Source organism: Sinocyclocheilus grahami, unplaced genomic scaffold, assembly GCF_001515645.1.
Source record: "Sinocyclocheilus grahami isolate Dianchi unplaced genomic scaffold, SAMN03320097.WGS_v1.1 scaffold11.1, whole genome shotgun sequence".
Taxonomy (NCBI): domain Eukaryota; kingdom Metazoa; phylum Chordata; class Actinopteri; order Cypriniformes; family Cyprinidae; genus Sinocyclocheilus; species Sinocyclocheilus grahami.
Genome location: NW_015505190.1, coordinates 1653088 through 1674620, shown reverse-complemented (window position 1 = coordinate 1674620; position 21533 = coordinate 1653088). Strand labels below are relative to the sequence as shown.

Here is a 21533-nt window from a genome sequence, read left to right as displayed (position 1 = left end):
CAGTTTCTGAGTTCCTGTCCCTCTAGAGTTCATTATGGAGTTCATTATGGAAGTGACAGTTTGATATTTCATTTTCTGAATGGTCTATATAGGAATCTCGTTATCAAATGGTTTAAATGAGCTGTCACTGTTAAACTAACAAACAAGTATAGGCCTATATCAACTGCGGTGGGCAGTGCAGTAGATGGTTGAGGTCCACCTGGCATGCAAAGTATGGTCTGACCCGGTTTTTAAGGCTTAAGAAGAAAGGCTTTGAGTCTTAAAATATATATTCCTTTTAGTATATAGTTTAACTGGTGTTTTGAAATCTTTCAATAGGCTAACCTCAAAAAATGCAACTATTGCTAAACAAGCTAGTAGAGGTAACCATAGCACAATAATATCGTTGCAATCCACTGGACGGTGCACTAACATAATGCCGTCAGTATATTTATCACTTACCTAAAAGAAATATGTTTTGTGTACAAAGAACTAGTCTAGAAACATCACGCGGGAACAGATTGTTCCCCGAAAATACACGTAAAAGCATTTTGATGAAGTCTGCCGTAATTGAAGCACTGGACCTACAGTATACACAATTAACTAAACCGGTAGTCTTGCACTAAACGGGTCTCCCACTAGAGGTAGCCTACCCCTCTAGACAAATTTGTGTCTATATTGACTGTATTTTGTTGCTCAAACGTGCTGAGAGCGCAAATATGAGCTATTATTAAGAGCATTTCCACTGATCTTGAACTGTAACTCTTTTAGAACACATTGCCAAAAGTCCAAAAGTTTGAACGATAGTTTCCTGAAAGAAACATTAGCCAACGACAACAAACGAAGAAAAAATTTATGCCACAATCATCATATGAGGCGACACCACTTCTAAAGAAGCTGATGTAGTCCATCCACAGCATACGTAAGAGCGCTACTTCAGAGTGCACAGTTTCAAAGCGCCTACCCACAGACTCAAGTCAAATGCTGAGGCACGTATCACTGTAAGTGGAAGTTCGCAGAGGAGTGCGCACTTCGGTCCTCACTCTGTGCTTTGAAATAGCTACTTTTTGACTTCAGCGTGCTATGCCTTCCGAACTTTTGGTTGGAGAGGGGGAAGGACAGGATGGAGAACAAGGCAACTGATGTCTGTATGGGCTGAAGACAAGAGCGCGCTATGGAGATGACCGCTCGCCTTGCGCACTTGGACAACAAGGTGGATGGCAGAAACTGTGATGGTCTTGTCAACCACAACGGGGAAACGACGGAGATAAGAGTTCCGTTGTCTCACACGGGGAAGAGACTCAGTCCGATCGAGGGGGGGAATCTTTACAGACTGCGTGACAGAAAGTTCCTTTTGGAGGACAAGAAGCGCCTCTGCTCGTGGGCACTGGGAACCGCGTTGTTAGGCATTCTTCTGATGGTATTACATGCTGAGCTGTGCCCAGTAGTGTATCAACCAGTAAGTAGATCTACAGCTATAGTGAAATACAGCAAACAGTAGTGCGCTTGAGACAACCGAGTGGTGAATTTGATGGATGGAGCATCAGTCTTGAGCTCTAGAGAGTAAAATTATATTCAATAAAGAGAAATATCACCCAAATTTAGAAGAAAAGACAAAAAGATTATTTACCCAAATAAAGAAATTCTAAATTCGTTCTAAAATTACGCCTGGTTGAAATATTCATAGCTCATTTTAATTTTAATTTAGTTGTGTGGAACTAAAACGTCGTTGCTGAATTAAGCAAAATCTGAACTGTTTTGTAACACTGTAAAAAGTGGATACATGCACTATTGCTACTTGATCTAACCATTTAAATTACTTTAACTGGAGTAAATTAGGCTGATTTAGTGATCTATTAATGTTTCACTTGGACAAAACACGTTCATTTAGGGAGCTCGAGCACCTACGGGGTTGGCCAAACATACACGGAAAAACACGAGATACTCTTCGTTAAATGTCACCAATCAAAAAACCTGGGGAACTTATCTGATGTCCCTGCGGGGCGTGATACACACAAATGCCTTTATACATCAATAGAGTTCCGTTCGTTCCGTTCCCCAAATCAGCCAGTTATCTCGAAAAATGCTAGCGTCGAAGGAGAATCGTCGTTTTTTGAAAACACATTAATGATATCTTAGCCTCTGAGGTGATTCACAGAAATCCAACTAACGCAGGAAACCAGACAGTGTGCACTGTGATCACTTATTAGCTATCTGTTATGTTTCCTAGAGTAGTCATTATTTTGATTTGTCTGGTCATTTATGCATTTAGCCAAAGCAAATCACAGTGCAGTTCAGTGCAGTGCATTGTATTAGTTCATGCATTCTCTAAGATTTGAACCCACGACCTTGGTGTTGCTAGCACATTGCTCTACTGTTTTATGTATGAAACAGTCACGTATATTTGGATTTTATTTAATAAGAATAATAAAACGGGTTAATATATCCCTGGAGCCAGTTTCACAAAACATTAGGAATAAAATTCTTATTAAAGCTGCAGTCCATAAGTTTTGCCTCTTTGTCGCCATCTCTGTTTGAAACCCTGGAATTGCAGCTGTGTGCCGAATTATCTAGCTTGCGTGGGTTGTGAGTCGGCTCGGCTCCAGCACGGATGAATCTAATGTTCTGAAGAGTATGTGGCAATCAGTCACCGCACCGGTGTGTGGATATTTACTGTACTTCGCAATCACAGATTCTATCTTACATCTTGGAATATGACCCAAATAAGAATGTTCACGGTATATTGCCATCTGAACAAGTAAGTAACATGTCTGCCACGTTTGTTCTGACCAACTGAGGGAAAAAGCATTACCATAAATCTCGCTATCAATGGTGATTTAATCTAAAGATCGGTTAGCTCATATCACATCAAACCGTGCAAATTATTATTATTGTTATTCAAATGATTAATGTTAACAACATCAGCATTGGTGACTATGAGTATAGTATATATTAGCGTGTAGATTTCAATTTCTGCACAGTCTAATCTAATTGTCATACTCTTCGAATTTCATATTAAGAAATGCTTTTAACCCAAAAAGCAAATTATGCTCCCTTCGATCTGGCTTTCTTTAAAAAACAAATCTTTGTAATCCCAGGCTATCTGTAATCAGAAGCACATTTATAACTGGAATATAATATAATTTCATTCACATGTGTTTCATAAACACATAATTCTTTATGGATTACAATCCGCCATCAAAATGATACATTTAATTATTCTGGCTGCTGTGAGAAAATGCTATAAACGATCCGCCATCTGCAGGATCCTCACATGCGTTAGTAGCCGGGACAACTTCTTTATGTTTACAGACGTGACGTAATGACGCAGTGCCACGCTCGAATTTCCCGCGAAAACATACCTGTACCACTTGAACTAGAAAACATTATTATAAGCTAACCGTTGTGAATCGGGCTAAAGTAAGGCAATAGTTTTGAACACTGGCTGGTTATGTACTTATTCAAATATTGATTTTGGATCATTTGTAACCAAAAAAAATTTACGGACTGCAGCTTTAACTGCTTTTTTTGAATCCAGCCCTTGCAAAGCCTGTCATCTTTTTTGTAAAGAAAAAAAATTTAAGATTTTCTTAAGAAAATATATATTTTTTAATGTGTGCTTAGGAACATTCATACAAACTTCTTGGAATTTATTTTTAGAAATTTCTTAACATAATTTTTCATAATTTTTTCGTTTATCTGGCCCCTGCTCTGATTTCCGTTTCATAAATGTATGAAAACACTAATTTGAAGACCTCATTAAGTGAAAATTATATTATTATGAAAGGACTCTGAATGCATCAGCTGTTTTTAAACTCTTTACCCATATTTACAATGATTACATGAGTGTGATAGAAAATCATTATTATTTAACATCATTAACAAAAGCTTCTACATCTTCTACATTTAGACCTTTATAAAATGCATTACTCTTCATTTTTGCAGCCTCACACTGTATAATAGTCAACACGGGTGACTAAATAGTTTTAACGTCCTCACTGACAACTAATCAGTGTTTTCATCTCTGTTTTCTTGATTCGCTCTAGCAAGTTTCCTCCAATTATTTTTGGACATATTGCTTAAAACTTATTTTTGATTATACTGCTTCAGACAATTTAGAGATAAAAAGAACACCTCCAAAGCATAGCCTACTTCTGCAACCGTGACGGTGTATTTAAACTTACCATTCTCATGGAAACCAAATTATACAGGAAAAGCAGCTATTTATGCAAGTTTTTCCACATTTTGTCCCCCTCCCTTTGTGCTGCTCAGACTGCCTGTTGCATCTTTCCACACCATTTACTGCATAATTAGCGCCTGCTTGAATAATGGATTTGAGTGTTGACCTCAAACGGGACATAAGCACTATGCTGATTTTCACGTGCTGTCCTGTCCACATACCGTGGTGATTGAAGTGGGCAAAACAAACTTCAGCACTACCCCCTGTACATTTTATTTACGGTTTCCTTAATGTTGGTGTGTTGCATTCACAAACATCAGCATGAACACAAAGAAATCATTCATTATTTTTTTAAACCAATATTTGTGAGAAACTTTTATAATACTGCGTATGCAATTCAAACCAACAAAGCAACCATATATACTTAGCATCACTATAAATTGTTTCTATTGATGCTAAAGTCTTTAGACTTTGGATTTAAAGGGATTGTTCACCCAAAAATGAAAATTCGGACACAAAAGAAGATATTATAAAGAATGTTGGTAACCAAACGGTCGATGGTCTCCAGTATTGGGGGTTGGGAATTCTATGGAAGTCGATGGCTACCAGCAACTGTTTGGTTACCAAATTTCTTCAAAATATATATTTTTGTGTTCAACAGATAAAAGACACTTATACAGGTTTGGCACAACTCAAGGGTGATGACAAATTAAATGATGACAGATTATTAATTTTTGGGGTGAACTATCACTTAAGGATAAATTGAACAGAACTGTGTACATGAAGCTGCCAAGACTTTATACAACCCAAAGCATGCATTGATTGGGTGTATAACCTATGCAATGGAAGTTTCCTCCCTAAGTGCACCTGGTCTTATTAAACGACTTTCATTATGCCAGATTTCACTCTATGAAATGTGGTCTCTCGTATTGTTAAATTTACCATTGATGTCTTTATGAAAATACATGGCCAAGCAGTCCGATCTTCTTCAAAATGTCCGACTCATCTCAAGTGCATAAAATGATTTGTTGGCCACAGAGGGGTTTCACAGAATTCCAACTGATGCAGGACACCTTGCTTAACACCAAAACTGACCAGGAGCCTGATCCATGAAACTATCATACTATCATTTTTATCAGAATAGAATTTTGGCCATTTTCTTCTCCCAATGTAATGGCATTTGCTCATGAAGTTGCATAGCAATGCATATATTTATTTTTTATATTAATTTCGTTGCATTGGCATGGAGAAGGAACTCATGCTAACAGAACGATCTTCCAGGCACGATAATTTATTTAAGCTCACCATTCTCTTGGAAAACAGGTTATGCAGGAAAATTGGCTATTTATGCAAGTTTTTCCACATTTTGTCTCCCTCCCCTTTGTGTTGCTCACACTGCCTACGGTCATATTGCATCTTTCCACATCATTTAGTGCATAATTAGCGCCCGTTTGAATAATGGATTTGAGTTTTGACCTCTAATGGCATTTAAGCTTGATGCCGATTTTCATGCGCTATCCTCCCCACATAACACGGTCATTGGAGTGAGCAAAGCAGTCTTAAATAGGATTCTAAAAATGTTAAATTGCTCATTGCGTTCCACATCTTTCAACAGGAAGCACCTGCCTCACTTTATTTTAACCAAATGTAATAATTAAACAGAGGAAATTACAGTGAAATACTGTAACTTCAGACTATTAAATGTTTATAAGTTGTATTAACTAGTATTTTTCAGTTCTTACGTTTAAAATTAGTATGACACTGTAACCTTTTTGTATAATTCACTCTCATTCTCTTTGTTTTGTCTGTTCTCTCCAGGGATCCATATATGCCCTCTCCATAAATGGTCTCATCAGTTTCTCCACGGGGTGTTTGCTCATTCTCATCATTGCCTTCCATTATAAAGACATCGGAGTGAGTGTTTTTGTCCAATCTGAATCCATTGAATTGCCTCTTTTTAATGTCTGAAGAAAGTACACTGTAAAAAGTAATGAGTTGAACTTACTAGGAAAACCTGTGGAAACTGATTGCCTCAAATTTCTCAAGCAAATTAGTTTATCATTTTTGAGTTAATAAAACTTACTGTAACTTTGTATAGGTAACTTGTGTATATGTATAGGTTACCAGAAAACTTGAGTGTTGCTAACTCAATTTGACAAGTTCAGCCAACTTAGAGATGTAAGTTAAGCTTAGTGCACAGAACTCAAACAAAACAGTTCTCTTAACAAGTCTGCTTTGTTCACATTACTAGACAAATGTGTGGAAACTGATTGCCTTAAATTTCTCAAGTAAGCTGTACTCAAAACTTAAAGTTGTTAATACAAAGACAGAAAACAGATTGTTAGCACAACAATAGGGCATTTATTTGTTTAAAACAATGTTACTTCAAGTCATTATTTTTTAGGCATGCTATCAAATCAACAATTTAACACTGTAAGAAAAATTGCACATACTGCACTCAGGAAATAAATAGAAAAACAAACAAACATCAACATCCCTTTTATGACACCTTGTAAATCTAGATTTACCATTTTCTAAATCAATAATGATCAATCATGAACAATTACACTGAAAAATGCTCCATCACGCCACAATGACATCTTTCTACATCAGAAGATTTTTCAGAGATTGCATTCTAGGTTCAGCCATTGAATGAAATCAAAGGTGTACTTCAGTACTGGAGGATACTATAATTTCATAGCATAAATCCAAGTCCAAAGAGCAGGCATATCTTGGGGAGGATTTTCCAGATCATCCAATACAATTGTACCTTCCAAAATGATTGCAGTAGACATGGCATTAAATGCAGTGAGTTAGGTATGGCTCTAGAGTCCTCAGCTCAGGGATCACGCTCAACAGGCCGACTGACATCTCTTCTTCATCATAGTCCTAGAAACAAGAATACAATATGACAAAAATAAGTAATTACATTTTAAGAGTACATATTCAGGTTAAACATTTGCAAACAAATTAATATCTGTGTATTATGTTTAGATATAAAGGCCTTTTCAAACTGAGCACAGCAGTGGATCCCAGATAAAAATAAAAAAAGACATTCAATCTGTTGTACAAAAAGACAAGACAAACTGAACAGTATGCCAGCTATACAATAATCTATTCTGAAACTGCTGCTTTGACATTTGAAAAGTGGAAAAAAAAAACAACAACAACAACAGCATTTTGGTTAAAAACTGACATATATATATATATACTGTATATATTCTCTTTTGTGTGATTTCTAAAGACTGACCACAAAACCATGATCAAGAGAGCACCCTCATAGGCCATGTCTTAAACGAGTGGTTTTCACGTCTCTATCACTCATATATTAGACTCTTTGTTTTTGTTCTTGCTTGTCTGATTTCTTTGTTTCTTTCAAACCTCCTTTTTGATTTTTATATTTCTTTCACTTACCTTTATTCTTTTCTGTCTTTCCTTTCTGACTTCTTTCCTCTTTGTGTTGTTTCCTTTACTCTTCCTTCATCTAAATTGTCAGACTCCTTGTTACCTAATTTCTATTTTCTTTCTTCACATTATAAAAAGGGTTCACCCAAAAATGAAAATTCTGTCATTAATTACTCTCTCATGTCGTTCCAAACCAGTAAGACCTTCATTCATCTTCGGAACAGAAATTAAGATATTTGTGATGAAATCTGAGAATGCTTGTAAACAAGGCACAGTGCATGCGTGTTCTCCATCAGAACGCCGGCTCCTGAGTCAGCAGCATCACACGTATGCGTCGTTGTACTCTCGTGAACGATGTCCTTACTTTCTTTCTGGGTCTTGAACGTGGTAGAGGGTTTCACAAAACTGCAAAGTATGATTTTTCATTAAGCACACCTATGTGAATAAGCATATACTATGTGGAAACATGGAATTGGAGAATTTTCATATTCCATAGCTTCCATATTTTAATAAGTTTTTCAGCAGTCGAGCTCACTTTTCACTCAATAAACAAGTAGAACTTCCACTTCCACTGCATGAGTTTAAGTCCCCCAAAAAAAGAGCACACAGAATATGACAAGAAAATGGTTATAATTAGTGCTGGGCATTGATGCACATTTAAAAACTATTTTAAAAGAAGTTTCTACTCCAAATAATTTTCTGAAATATAAACATTTAAACAGTGGTTGTGATGATAACTTGTTTTCATGACATTTGTTCAAACATTAAATGCTGAAAAACGAATTACATAAGACATGATCAATTTCATTAAGTTGTACTGTATCGCTCAACATACTTTATGATGCTTACTCACGTTTATTTCATGTTATAACTAGCAGTAAAGAGGAAGATGATGTTTGTAATCTAGCTTGTAAGCCACTGGCTAGCTAGTACGCTAACTGACGGTTACAGTATTACTCGTCAGTAAAAACTAATAAAATCTGCCTTTTCTTTTCCTCAAAAACGATAGCACACACTGTGACAATATAGTTTATAAGTAGATCACCAAAAACTTGCCTAATCCTGCGGCCACATTTCAAACAGGATCTGACTCTGAAGTTCAGATCGTTGTCTTCTTCTGGTGATGTTTTGTTTAAACCAACCTTCCGCCACCTACAGGTGCACTTCCGCCACCTACTTGTCTAGGGCACATAGTGGGATTTAATCCAACAAACTAGATGCTCTTAAGTACTGTTTACTAAAGTTGTTTAGTTTAACTATTTCATCCACCTGAAAGTTCACATAACACAGTGTAATTAAGTAAATTCAACAAATTTGTAAAAATCAGTTATGTTTACTCGCTTTTCTTAAGTAGATTCAGTGATTACTTTTTACAGTGTACTCTTAAAGGTACAGTTCACCCAAAAATGACAATTCTGTCATCATTTACTCACTCTCGTGTCGTTCCAAACTTGTATGACTTTATTCCTTCTGTGTAACACAAACAAAGATATTTTTGCCCATACAATGAAAGTTGACTTCCATTGTATAGACATAAACAGTTAAACTATTCTTTCAAATATTTTGCTAGTAAAACAATCTCGAAATTAACATTTTTTTGGTGAACTATCGCTTTAAGAAATTCTTGAAGGCATTTAAAATGATTTGGTAAAATTGTTAGTTTCGTTTCTTCTAGTTCTTTCTGTTGAAATGTCATACTAATTAGAATGGAATGCCACGTGTTGTCATCTGTGTTGACAACTACAAAAGAAAACAAATACAAGGACACATTGACATGTGTGATGTCATGTCCTTATGAGAGGCGTTAAATAGTGTAACCCAATACATTGGAAGATTCCTACCCTTAACCATTACTAACTCAACTTCTTTAGTCATTTATACTGGAAAATACTAACTGTAATTACAAACTGTAGTGTATGTTGCTTTGGGTTAAGCAAGAAAGAATAATTAGTAAAAAGAACATTTAATGAGGCCAGTGAAAGAAACCTGACTAAATTTTAACAGCATCAAATTCAGAAAAAGTTTCATAGCAGGGGATCTACAAGTGCAGTATAGAGATAAGAAGGCAAAAGTGTGAGGAGCAGATGGGGCTTATCTGAACGCCTCACACAGAGTCAGCAATATGGGGCTAAAGGGACCTCAAGTAAAAAAAAAGTCAGTCAGTTACACTTTACTTTAGTCACAAAAGAGTCAGTTACACTTCACTTTAGTGTGACTCATTTGGTTAAACAAAAGCGAAGACGAAAAAGAACTGAGAAAGTATATATACTTTCTCAGTTATTTTTCCTCTTCTCTCTCTCTCTCTCTCTCTCTCTCTCTCTCTCTCTCTCTCTCTCTCTCTATATATATATATTAGGGGTGTAACGGTACATGTATTCGTCCCGAACCATCACGGTACGGACGTCACGGTTCGGTTCATGCAGTCAGCCGATGAATACAGTCAGTCACAGGCGATCAATCCAAATCCAATGCAACGCTAACCATCATGACAGGAAAGAGCAGAAGAAGAGACGATCTACGCACCAACCTAAAACAAGAACGGTGAGTTCAGATGGCAAGCCGGCTATAAAATCGGAACCAGTTTTTTGTTTTATTTTGGTCGATCTCTATTCCAGAATTGCACACAAGCTGCATTGCAATCATTTCCCAAAATGTAATTTGTGTGGAATTTTATGAAGTCTGTAAAGAGGAGAAAATACTGTATCAGGCAGATCAAGCTCACTGTTCGCGATGCTCAAAATATAGGAAGAGTAATATGTGGGGGTTTATATGAATGTATCTCTGAGAGGAGCTGACCATCTTCAGAAATGTTTCAATGGCATTTTCTTTTCATCTTACCGCCATATAATGCATATTAAAGTAGTGTTTATAAGCGCAGCTGGTTTAGTAACCAAGGAAACGCTGTATCACTGCTGTTCCATAAGCGCCACCTGCTTTCAGAGAATAAATCTGCATTACAGTCCGTCTGCTGTTTTTGTTTGTGTGCAGGTGTCTGATGTAGCATAATATCACAAATCTAAAGTCAGAGCATTCTGTTTTTGCTTTAAATCTTGAAATTATACAATCTAATTCAAAAACAACTGCTCATGCTACATATATGTAACACTACTGTCTTTTCAAAATAATTGAAAAAAGTGAACTTGTATTGAACCGTGACCCCAAAATCGAGGTATGTACCGAACCGTGATTTCTGTGTACCGTTACACCCCTACTATATATTTATATGTATGTGTGTGTCATGTAAATGTCTGTCTTCTAAAATCTGGTGTACTTTGAGAAAGCATGACATTTGGCCAAAATCCCTCACCAGTCTTAAGTACCTCAACAATGTCTGAATCGGCCCACTCTACCAATACATCACCTGTTTTTACACAGTCTCACATCTCTCTCAGTTCAGCCCAACCCCCACCCTATTCCCTGTGCCCGACGAAGCCTTAACTGTGTTCCCATGGGACTCATATTGCACCCCTCACTGTAAGGCCTCATTCAAGGGACAAAATCTCTGACTGTCTGCAGCTGGATTAATAGATTAACTCCTATCGAAGTAAATAAATGTAAGATTTCATATGGGCTGATATATTCAGTGTTTACACTATACTCCAGATTAAGGGCAATGTGTTTGCAAGTAGTCTTGCGTTGAGGTCACTTTTGAGTATTAGTTGTTTCAGTTGTGATTCCTATCAAAGCAGGAACTTCGTAATGTTATCAGTAGTGTACAACAGGGCAAAAAGCCTCCTTTCAGGAAAAGTTTTTTTTTTTTTCTGGTCTTTTTTTTATGAAGTATTTATGAAGCAACATCATTTGTTTACACAGAAGTAAGAGAATTTGTATTAATAATTAGTTCATTTATAAGTTCATGCATTTCCTGGGAATCAAAGCCATGATCTTATTGTAGTTATAGTGCCATGCTCTGTTCTAATGTTTGAGCTACAGGAACACTTTCTAAAAGTTAATGTATTCTAACTTTAACACATATTGATCAGTGTCTTTATAAACACATATACACACAATTTGTTTCACTTATTTGCTTTAACAAGCAAATTAATGCATTATAAAGACCATTTCCACCAGTGCATTTCTAAGAAGAAAAGTCTGAATTGTAAGATATAAATTCGCAGTTACAAGACAAATATCAGAAAAGTCGCAATAACATTTTACTTTTTTATCCTTTATTTTTTCTTTAATCACGATTGCATATATTAATATATTGACAACTCTAATATTTTTATTTTTAATGTTTTTTGTTTTATGAGTTTAACGAAGCAAAAGCAAAACCTTACTAACACTACTACAAATACATTTCTATTGTGATTAGATTATAGTACGGTATGGTTAATTATGTTACAGTTTATAAGTTAGAGTATTTGGTGCAGTTTAAGTATTATGAATTTTCCTCTATAAACCATGTCTTTTTTTTGCCACAGTATTGGTCTATTTTTTTTTAAATGCTTAAATGTTTGATCAAAGTACCTAGAATTCCATGTCTTGACATCGCAGCGAATGACCTCATGGATGAGGAAAAGTTTGCAGTGCAGGGTGACAAACGTTTTCAGATTATGCAGCAGCTGGAAATGGTACAATAAGTGTAGCAGGAAAATGTAAGCAACGATCACAATTACAACCGAATTCTGCTCCATGTACTTTTCAAACCGTCTGTTGTAATCCAAGACGACTGTTGATTTATATCTCTAAGTCATGTTTAATATTTTTGTGTCATGTAATTAATGAGCCATTCATTTGGGATTTATGGTTTTGAGTAGTTTCACTGACACACTTGTCCTTCACAAGCAAAACAGTTTACAGCTGGACGTCCTATCAGGGAGGGCAGGGCTGTGTTTGTTTTGGCCCCGTTCTTACAGTGAATCAAGAACGTCTTGCACACTCTCTCGTCTCTGCCATACTTTGTTAATCATTGCTTCCTTATGAGATCAATCAAGTGATTCTCTTGTACACATCCTGCCTCTGTTTTTCTTTCCTTTCTTCAAGCTTTTCATCATTGACCACAACCAGGTGGACTGGCGGATTGCCATGACCAGTAACCGTGTGCTTGGCATCTCCCTGGAGCTCGTTGTCTGCGCTATCCATCCCGTGGCTATCTACCTGAGGCCCGATATGGAGGACAGGCTCGGGGGGAAGCCGGAGCAAAATTCCTCCACCCCCCTCTGCTTGTCCTCCAGTCACAAAGAAGTCATGCTGGATGTGGAGCTGCTGCTGTCGGCCCTCATGTTCCTCAGACTGTATCTCGTGCACAGAGCCGTCCTGCTACACAGCAAGGTGCTCCTCAGCGCCTCGTACAGGAGCATCGGCTCCCTCAACAACATCAACTTCAGCTTCCGCTTTGTGCTCAAGGTGCTAATGAACAAGTATCCGGCCCGCACGCTGCTGGTCTTCATTATGTTCTTCTGGCTCTCCGCGGCTTGGATGCTGCGACTGTGTGAAAGGTACAGAACGTGCAATTATTTGTAGAAAAACACAAACACTTATGCAACAGTATTTATTATGCTTTTTCCATTCGCTCATTAGAAACAGCTCATCAAGTTCATGCTTCTTCTGATGTTGATGGTCAATTTGAGTTTCTTACCAATAGATTTATTTCAGGAACAAACAAATTGCTCTTCAGCACCAGCTCATTGCTGACTGTCCAATTTTGAACAATACATTCTAGTTTACTTGTCACGGCAAGGATGAGCCATTCATTAGCACTGTTGTCTTTTCTCCAACAATTCGTTTGAAAGTTTCAATCAGTTTTGCACAATACATGCCTTTCGTATATTTACATAGCTGCTCTCTGTCTCCACCTATAGGCAGCAGCAGGTAGAGACAGGTGGCATGGACACCGCACTGTGGCTCATAGCCATCACCTTCCTCACAGTGGGATATGGAGATGTGTCCCCTCACACCAGCTGTGGCAAGGTGGTGTGTCTCTTCACAGGCGTCATGGTAAATATAACTTTTAACTAACTCTGAACTATTAGTCATGTTTCTATAGATTTGCTGCCGTTCTTATACACAAGAGCAATTTGAGACAAATGCAATAAATGATGTAATTATCAACAAAATAATGAAATAGCTTTTGCTGTACTATGTACTTTGGTCTTTCTTAACGATTTTTTCTTTTACAAAATGAAGACAAACACTTCTACTGTTTCACTAAACTTCATTTCTTTGGTTTAGTAAAGACATAAAATATGTTTAGCATTATCATATGCCGTTGTAACTCATATGTATCATTTAGGTACTAAAATGTACACCTGAGATACTAATATGCACCTTTTAGTGGTAAATAAAGTACAAAGGTGTACCTTTTGAAAAGGTACTTCCCCAGTTAAAGCTTTTGTACCTTTTTTTCTGAGTGATATGCATTGGTAGCTCCTGACTATGACTGAAATAGTCGCAAATGCAATGAGAATTTTGCCTGATAACTGTGTGTGTGTGTGTGTGTGGTTTAGTCAGCTATACTGGTGTACAATGTATGCAATATATCATCACAACAACAAACTCAGTGTGAGCTGTGATGTCACAAGAAATTACTCTTATGCACGGTTCGTTTTAATAAGTGAGTCAAAAAGATTCACAAAACAGATTCAGACTCGCTCGTGAGCTGGTGCCTTAAATCAGAGTCACTTAGTCAGTGAATCGTTCAGAGTCGTTACTGAGCTCACAACTGACTCCCTCATGAGTCCAGCTTTGTCCTGTTAGAAATGAACTGTAACTGTGCAGCATACTTTAGATGTACATTTTACTGATCACATGATAACATGTAATTAAAGATACATATTCACAACATAGTTCAATCAATTAATAACAATCTTAGCAAGGGTGTATTTGGTTTGTAAGTCATTTGTCTCCTAAATGGCACCCACCTGCACTGTTTTATCAGTGTCTGCAGTTGCTGCAGCTTCTGCTTCATCACATTTAAAGCATTGTGACTGAGTAATGAGATCCACGTCCATCTGGACACACTTTTTGTACAGTTACAGCTGTTCTTCCACCCTTCCTGACAGCGACACTGGACTCCAAAGGGATTTCAGTGATGCTGTGCTGGCAGGCTCACTGATGAAGGATGAAGATTATAATTTAAATAAAATCACAGTCTGTGACATCACATGGCTGCTCAGTCACATGATTAATAAACAAGGTTGTCTGAATTAATAATAAAGTATCTATCAAATTATTTTTTGTTTGTCATACATTGTACACTGAAATCATATCTTTAAGGCATTGTGAACATATTTAAAAAATGCTTTAAATATGGACCCTCAAGCTTTGTGTGTGTGTGTGTGTCTGGGTGTATCTGAGCATAGAGTTCATTAAGTGAAGAAGGGAGGGAATGATTTAGCAATATAATACACAGATTGTTTTGTCTGTAAACCAAATACTTTGGTTACACCCGTACAAGATCATTTCAGACCGAATGATTGAAAATATAGTCGATACATATTAATTTCATGGCAAAAGGTCATAACAAGAAGCTTTATTAAACATGATTATTTAATATTTAATATTATTATATTTTATTATTATTTATTATTATTATTATTATTATATTTTAATGAAATATATTATTATATTATATTAATATAAATATTAAAGTATATTAGTTCTTAGGGTCAAATGGTAGTTTTTATTTTATAATAAATGAAACAATTTTATTTTATAATAATATTTTATATTAAAATTATATAATAAAAGTGTTTGGTAACACTTTACAATAAGGTCCCATTATTAACGCATTTACTAACATTAACAATGAGCAATACATTTGTTGAGGTATTTATTCATCTTTGTTAATGTTAGTGTACAGCTTTTGATTTTAATGATGCATTATTAAACGGTGAACATAAAACATTAACTGAGATTAATGAATGCTTTAGTAGTATTTTTCATTGTTAGTTGATGATAACTATTGTAGCTAGCGAACAAATGTTTACAGTGACAGTAAGAGTGCATGCCAGTGCGTGTTGTGAACATGTGCTGCGTGTTGTGCCGTATGTTCGTGAGGGTTAAGTTTCCAGCCTCTCTCTGACTCAGGCAGCTGCATCTGCACCGGACTGTCCGCCCTTCTCTTCTCTCCATCCCTCATTTCCGATCAGGACAGATAAGCTGGCAGGATAGGAGCATGGGGCTCACACGACAGGAGCATGGGGCTAAAGCCAAACCCAGACACCTCCCTGACACAGTGGAAAATAATCCTTCACTCCTCTTTCTCTCCCTCACTCAGTGTTTTTATAAGCTTTCCCCTTTTTTTAGGGAAAACTTTCCACCATTGCCATTTTTAGGTGGTTTATAGCATTTGGCGCCACTAGATCAGGAGGGTGTGCCAACCTGTGCCCAAGACTTGGAAAACCAGAAAAAAAGTTTCCTAATCCAGTTGGAACAGTATACGAGTGTTCATTAGTGTGGGATAGCCCTCTCACCTGCAGCTCGTTCAGCAGGAGCATTCAACATGCCTGGCTGCCCCATGTCAATGCCTCCTAGCACTTTCTCCACATAAAGATGAGACTTTAATGACTTTCCAGTGTCAGGACCAGCTTCCATTATCACCTGTTACCTACCAAGTGTGATGGAGCGTCTGGGTGTTTGTCTTGCATCCAACACCTGCACTGCAAAAATGTGTATTCTTAAGCAGTAATGTTCTCTTGTTGCCCAAAAAGATAAATATAATTGAATAATTGAGAGGGAAAAAAACAGTTAAATTGCACTGGTTATAAACAGGGTTATTTAGTTAACTAAAACTAAAACCATAAAACATTTTTTGTTACTTAAAATAAAGTTGAACTGAAATAAAACAATATTATTAAAACATTTAAAAAAATAAAACAAAAACATAAACTTATTAAACTTATTAAAAATAACTAAAACTGAAATAAAAATGAATAAAAACGAAATAATAATATTAAAATATATGAATTAATTAATTAATTAAAATAATTAAAATGAAAATATATACATAAAAACTAATTCAAAATATGAATAAAAACAATAACAGTATCTCAATCATACCAAAATAACACTGGTTATAAATGGGAAATTGTTTGCTTTAAGCTTAAACTTTATTAAATTTCATAAAAAAGGGACAAACAATTAGATAATTGCCAATTGTATATAAACTTCATTCAAGCTATATTCTCTGAAAACATTTCTTAATATCTTCAAGTCAAGTTTATTTATAATGCACATTGTTTCATAGCAGCTACAAAACATTACGATGTAAATTTTAATATCTTCATGCCTTGTTGCTTTTATCAGATGCTTGCCAATAATATTGTTTGCATTTTGTGATGATAGAAGCAATCAATATGTTTGGGATATGCTGTTGTATATTGTTTTTTTCATGATTATGCAATGCATTTGGGCATAATTATATTCAGCTTTATAACAAAGAGCTTATACTGTTTTGCCTCACAAGTAATTTGGTATGCTTGAATAATATGCATGAATTCCTGAAAATTCTGCTCATGGGGTGTGGATAGTTCAAAAGATGAATGTGTATCTCCATATATTAGATTATAATACAGAGGAATTCATACTGTCTGCCAACAGAATAAAATAACATTTTGGGAGCAACTCTTGTGAAAAATTATGGTAGTATTAAAGATTTTGCCCTTCGAATTGATTAATGCAGGCTTACTAAGATGATTGACTAAGGGGAGTTCTGTAATTAAACTTCAACATTTTCCTTGACTGCTGTGAATAATCAACTATGGAAAAACTGTAAGCCTGTGTGTTTTCAGATCTTTTAGTCAATACCATGAAGAAATCTTAAAGCAATGCTAACTATACTTTCTCTCCACAACAGCTAACTGGCTCTCTCTTTGTCTCCCTTTCTTTATCTCTCAATCATTTTTTTCTCTAATGCAACAAATTAAGGAGTTCAGGTAAATGAACTGTTCAGTGTAAAATTACATGGAAACATTCTTCATAGAGACATACACTTTCTTCCATACAATGCTACTATTTTATCATTTTAGTTTTTGCTTTATTTTATTTTATTCATGGTTTAAATTGGTATGTTTTTTGTTTTGGAAAAGCTTTCCAAATTGTGAAACGGATTTGAATAAAAGAAATGCCATTGTATTTCATTCCCCCCAAAAATGATTTATACACTTGCTACAAAGAATCTTTGTGGAATTCTGTGTACTCTCTGAATATCATTAACTCTGAATACTTTATGTCTGAGAACATGTTTGGGATAATGAGACAGATGGTAACCATGCTCATGTCTATGTGTTTGTTGTCAGGGTGTGGCATGTACTGCTATGTTGGTAGCCGTCATGACTAAGAAATTGGCTCTTAACAAAGGGGAGAAACATGTGCATTTCTTCATGATGGACATCCAGATCTCCAAGCGGGTGAGCAAGACAGACCATCACATAAAACACCCCATAAATGGCACCCTCTTTCAATTCTTCATTGTCTTTTTGTCAACACCTGTGTGTGCTTGGTTATTTCCTTATGACCGATTTGGTAGTCATAAAAAAGATACGTTAATGATAATCAGACTTAGCTTAGCCATTTGGGAATACTTAACTTAATCTTTAAAAATATGCCTCCGTTTCGGATGAGAAACATAAAAAGCAGTGACCCGGAGGATGCAGAGGCATGGATGGAAGCAGCGTTATTTTCCGCATCGCACGCGTGTTATGATTTCGGAGGCTTTTTAGAATATTATTTTTTCCTTAAATAGAGAATTCCAAATAGGAGCACAGTGTGGGAAAATGCTTAGGATGGCCAGGCAGAGACGGCCGCTGAGCTCTTAATAGCCGACAGAAGGCGTCAAAGGGAGGAAACAATCAGGTCCCTGTCAGGAAAACTTGTGTCAGTCCATGAGAAGTCAGGAAATAAGATGCACTGATGTGTGTCCAATGCTGAGGTGGGCAGGCGGGCCGCTTGCACTCGTCTAACAGGATCCATCTGTTTGCTTATCAGAGGGAAGGAGGAGAGACCTCAAAATAAATGCATAGATGCTTAGAGTTTCCACAAATGGAAATTAAATCAGACTGCTTTGAGTAAGCAACCACTGACAGGTGTTTCTACATTTGATTGATTATTTCCCACCACTGAAAATACACCTTTTCAGAGGAATAGTCCAGGTTTTAAGCTTATCGACAGCAGATTTGACATAAGATTTCAGCAAAAATAACGGTAACACTTTACTTAAAGCCTTTATGTATAATGCATTATAAAAGTAGTTGTAATGCATTGTACAATCACATGAATAATTGTAATTACAGTTATCAATTAATTTACATAAGATATGATATATTACAACTCACATTATGATTAATTATAATGCCCTTTAATAATAACCCTTTATAATGCATTATACATAAATGCTTTAAGTAAAGTGTTACGAAAATAACTTTTCCTTATCCATCATTTTCGAAAGTACCTGTATAGGATCTGTGGAAAGCTGACACAAATACTTTTTTAAATCACATTTTAAATTAATATTATTTAAATGATTCATTTAATTTATTAAATCATTCTAATATTTAATTTATTATAAAAAAATATATAATTTAATAAAACTATATATTATGTTAGTTTTTAAATGTACAGTTTATATACAAGGTAAATATAAATACATATATTTTTTTAATTATTATTTATTTTTATTATGATGAGGAACAATTTTTATGGCCCAGGAAATATAAAAGCACTTATAGCTGTAAAGCTATTTCAATAATTTTTCTGTTATTTTGGGGTTTCTGATGTTTTGTTGTCATGGACAAATTGTAAAATTGGGTGATGTAAAGTTAAAAAAAAAAACACATTGTTTCCATCTTGCGGCTATACTATTGAAATAGTGAGTATTTTAATGTTCACAAACTGGCCTCATTTACTTTTATTGTGTTTGCCTCACTGTAGACCAACATTTGATTTGATGTTTTTTAAGAGGGGCAAGTGGAAATAGTTTTTGTGGTAATCAGCATTATGCCACTAAAGGTGTTGATTTAGTTTAACTTGAACTGAGCCCAGAATATTCCTTTTATTCATGAAGGTCTGAACTTATGTTTTTACCTTGGCAAAAGCCATATCCTGTCACAGGGTGTGTGTGTGTGTGTGTGTGTGCGTGCCACGGGTCCTACTCATCAGGCCCTGCGATGATTTACCTTGATGATACTTTAAAGGAAGACATCTGGACACAGTTGGACACTCTATTAATAACCACAAACACACAAAATTGCCAGGGAGCTGGTGACATCATTATGAGCAGGTCTTCAACAGGAAGACACACAGACAATAACAGAATCAAAGAAAGCAGAAAAATGTGTGATTAAAAAAAGCCCTTGACTGTCCGTAACCCACATCTTTATGATGGCTATTCTCATCGTCAAATCACTCTCAAAATAACCATTACTTTTCCTTTCCGTTCCCGTCTTTCCATATTTATTTTCATCAAGGCCGCCACCTTAATAAACTGCAACAGTTTCCTTACGTCCTGTCTAGTAATACTCTGCTATGTTGTAATTTGTCATTTACACAATCACATCACAATCATCATATTATAGTTAGTGAGTGTTGTTAAACAGACAGCAACTTGTACAGTATAGTTTCAGACAGTGTTTGATAAGCCATCTTCTGAACATTGTAAACATGCCACTATACTATTTACTTAAGGAATGTCCTACAGACAATAGACTATCATTGTAGAGCTATAATGGATGGATTACTTATTACTCTAATCAAATTCTCTGTGACACAGATCCGGCACGCAGCAGCCAATGTGCTAAGAGAATGTTGGCTGCTGCATCACACCACCCAGACAAAAGACAACAGCGGAGAGCATCGTCACCACCAGAGATGCCTGCTGGAGGCCATCCGTGTGTGAGTGATCCATTACAGCCAGCACTCAACCATTACACATCATACTTAGAGATTCACTAGGAGAAAAAAGAAAAAGGGTCTGTGGATAGCTGACATAAAACAAACTGAGCAGTTGGAAAAAATTTTTTTTAACAAATATATAATTAAACATTTTTTAAATTACTATTATTTTAAATTATAATGTCTACAGAAAAGAAAAAATAAATAAAAGAAAATAGAAAATAAAATTATTATTTTGAATTAATTATTATAATATTTGTATTTTTTTTATATTATACATATTTTAAAATATACTTTTATTTTAAGTTATCATTTTATTATATATTGGGATACACACACACACACACACACACACACACACACCCTGTGACAGGATATGGCTTTTCCCAAGTTAAAAACATAGGTTCAGACCTTCATGAATAAAAGGAATATTCTGGGCTCAGTTCAAGTTAAAGGGGTCATATGATGCTGCTAAAAATAATATTATTTTGTGTATTTGGTGTAATGCAATGTGTTTATGCAGTTTAAGATAAAAAAAACACATTATTTTCCACATACTGTATATTATAGTATCTTCTCTATGCCCCGCCTTTCTGAAACGGGTCGATTTTTTCAAAGCTCATCGTTCTGAAAAGCGAGGTGTGCTCTGATTGGCCAGCAATCCAGTGCATTTTGATTGGCTGAATACCTCAAGCATGTGACGGAAATGTTACGCCCCTACCATACTGTGATGCCATGTCCCCGTGCGATGAGACAAAACCAATAAAACCCATTACAAACGAGGCATTTGTTGCATCCAGTGGGGACATAACTACTGATTATAATGACTTATACTGTCTTTTTACGCGTTGCATTGTGTATCGCGCCACGTAAACATAAAACCATGTCTGCATTTGTGATCGGAGAAACGACAAACAACAAGTGCTACTCTACACTGCTCAAAACTCAAGTTTGAATCGTCAGTGGCAAATTCTTTAAATATAAAAAACTTACTTACAGGCTCTGAGTCAGAAGCGCCAGAATGTCCTTGCAAAGTTGGAACTGCCCCACTTTATAGAAACAGCCTTTGTGTGTAGACGGCAGGCTTGAGTGAGCGGCGGCCGGAGGCCTAGAGTGAGCGGAGGCCGGCGGGCTTGAG

General features: G+C 36.1%; 1 protein-coding gene across 2 annotated transcripts in view; it reads left to right on the top strand.

Annotated features, from left to right (window-relative positions):
* Positions 1–950: 950 nt before the first annotated feature.
* kcnn4 (potassium intermediate/small conductance calcium-activated channel, subfamily N, member 4) overlaps positions 951–21533 on the top strand; it is a 26624-nt gene continuing 6041 nt past the window's right edge. For both annotated transcript variants that reach the window (XM_016285702.1, XM_016285709.1), the window contains exons 1-6: positions 951–1438; positions 5978–6073; positions 12551–13005; positions 13369–13504; positions 17806–17916; positions 20274–20395. In XM_016285702.1, the coding sequence (XP_016141188.1) occupies positions 1154–1438; positions 5978–6073; positions 12551–13005; positions 13369–13504; positions 17806–17916; positions 20274–20395 (1205 nt within the window). In that variant the 5' untranslated portion in view covers positions 951–1153. The remainder of the gene's footprint in view (positions 1439–5977; positions 6074–12550; positions 13006–13368; positions 13505–17805; positions 17917–20273; positions 20396–21533) is intronic.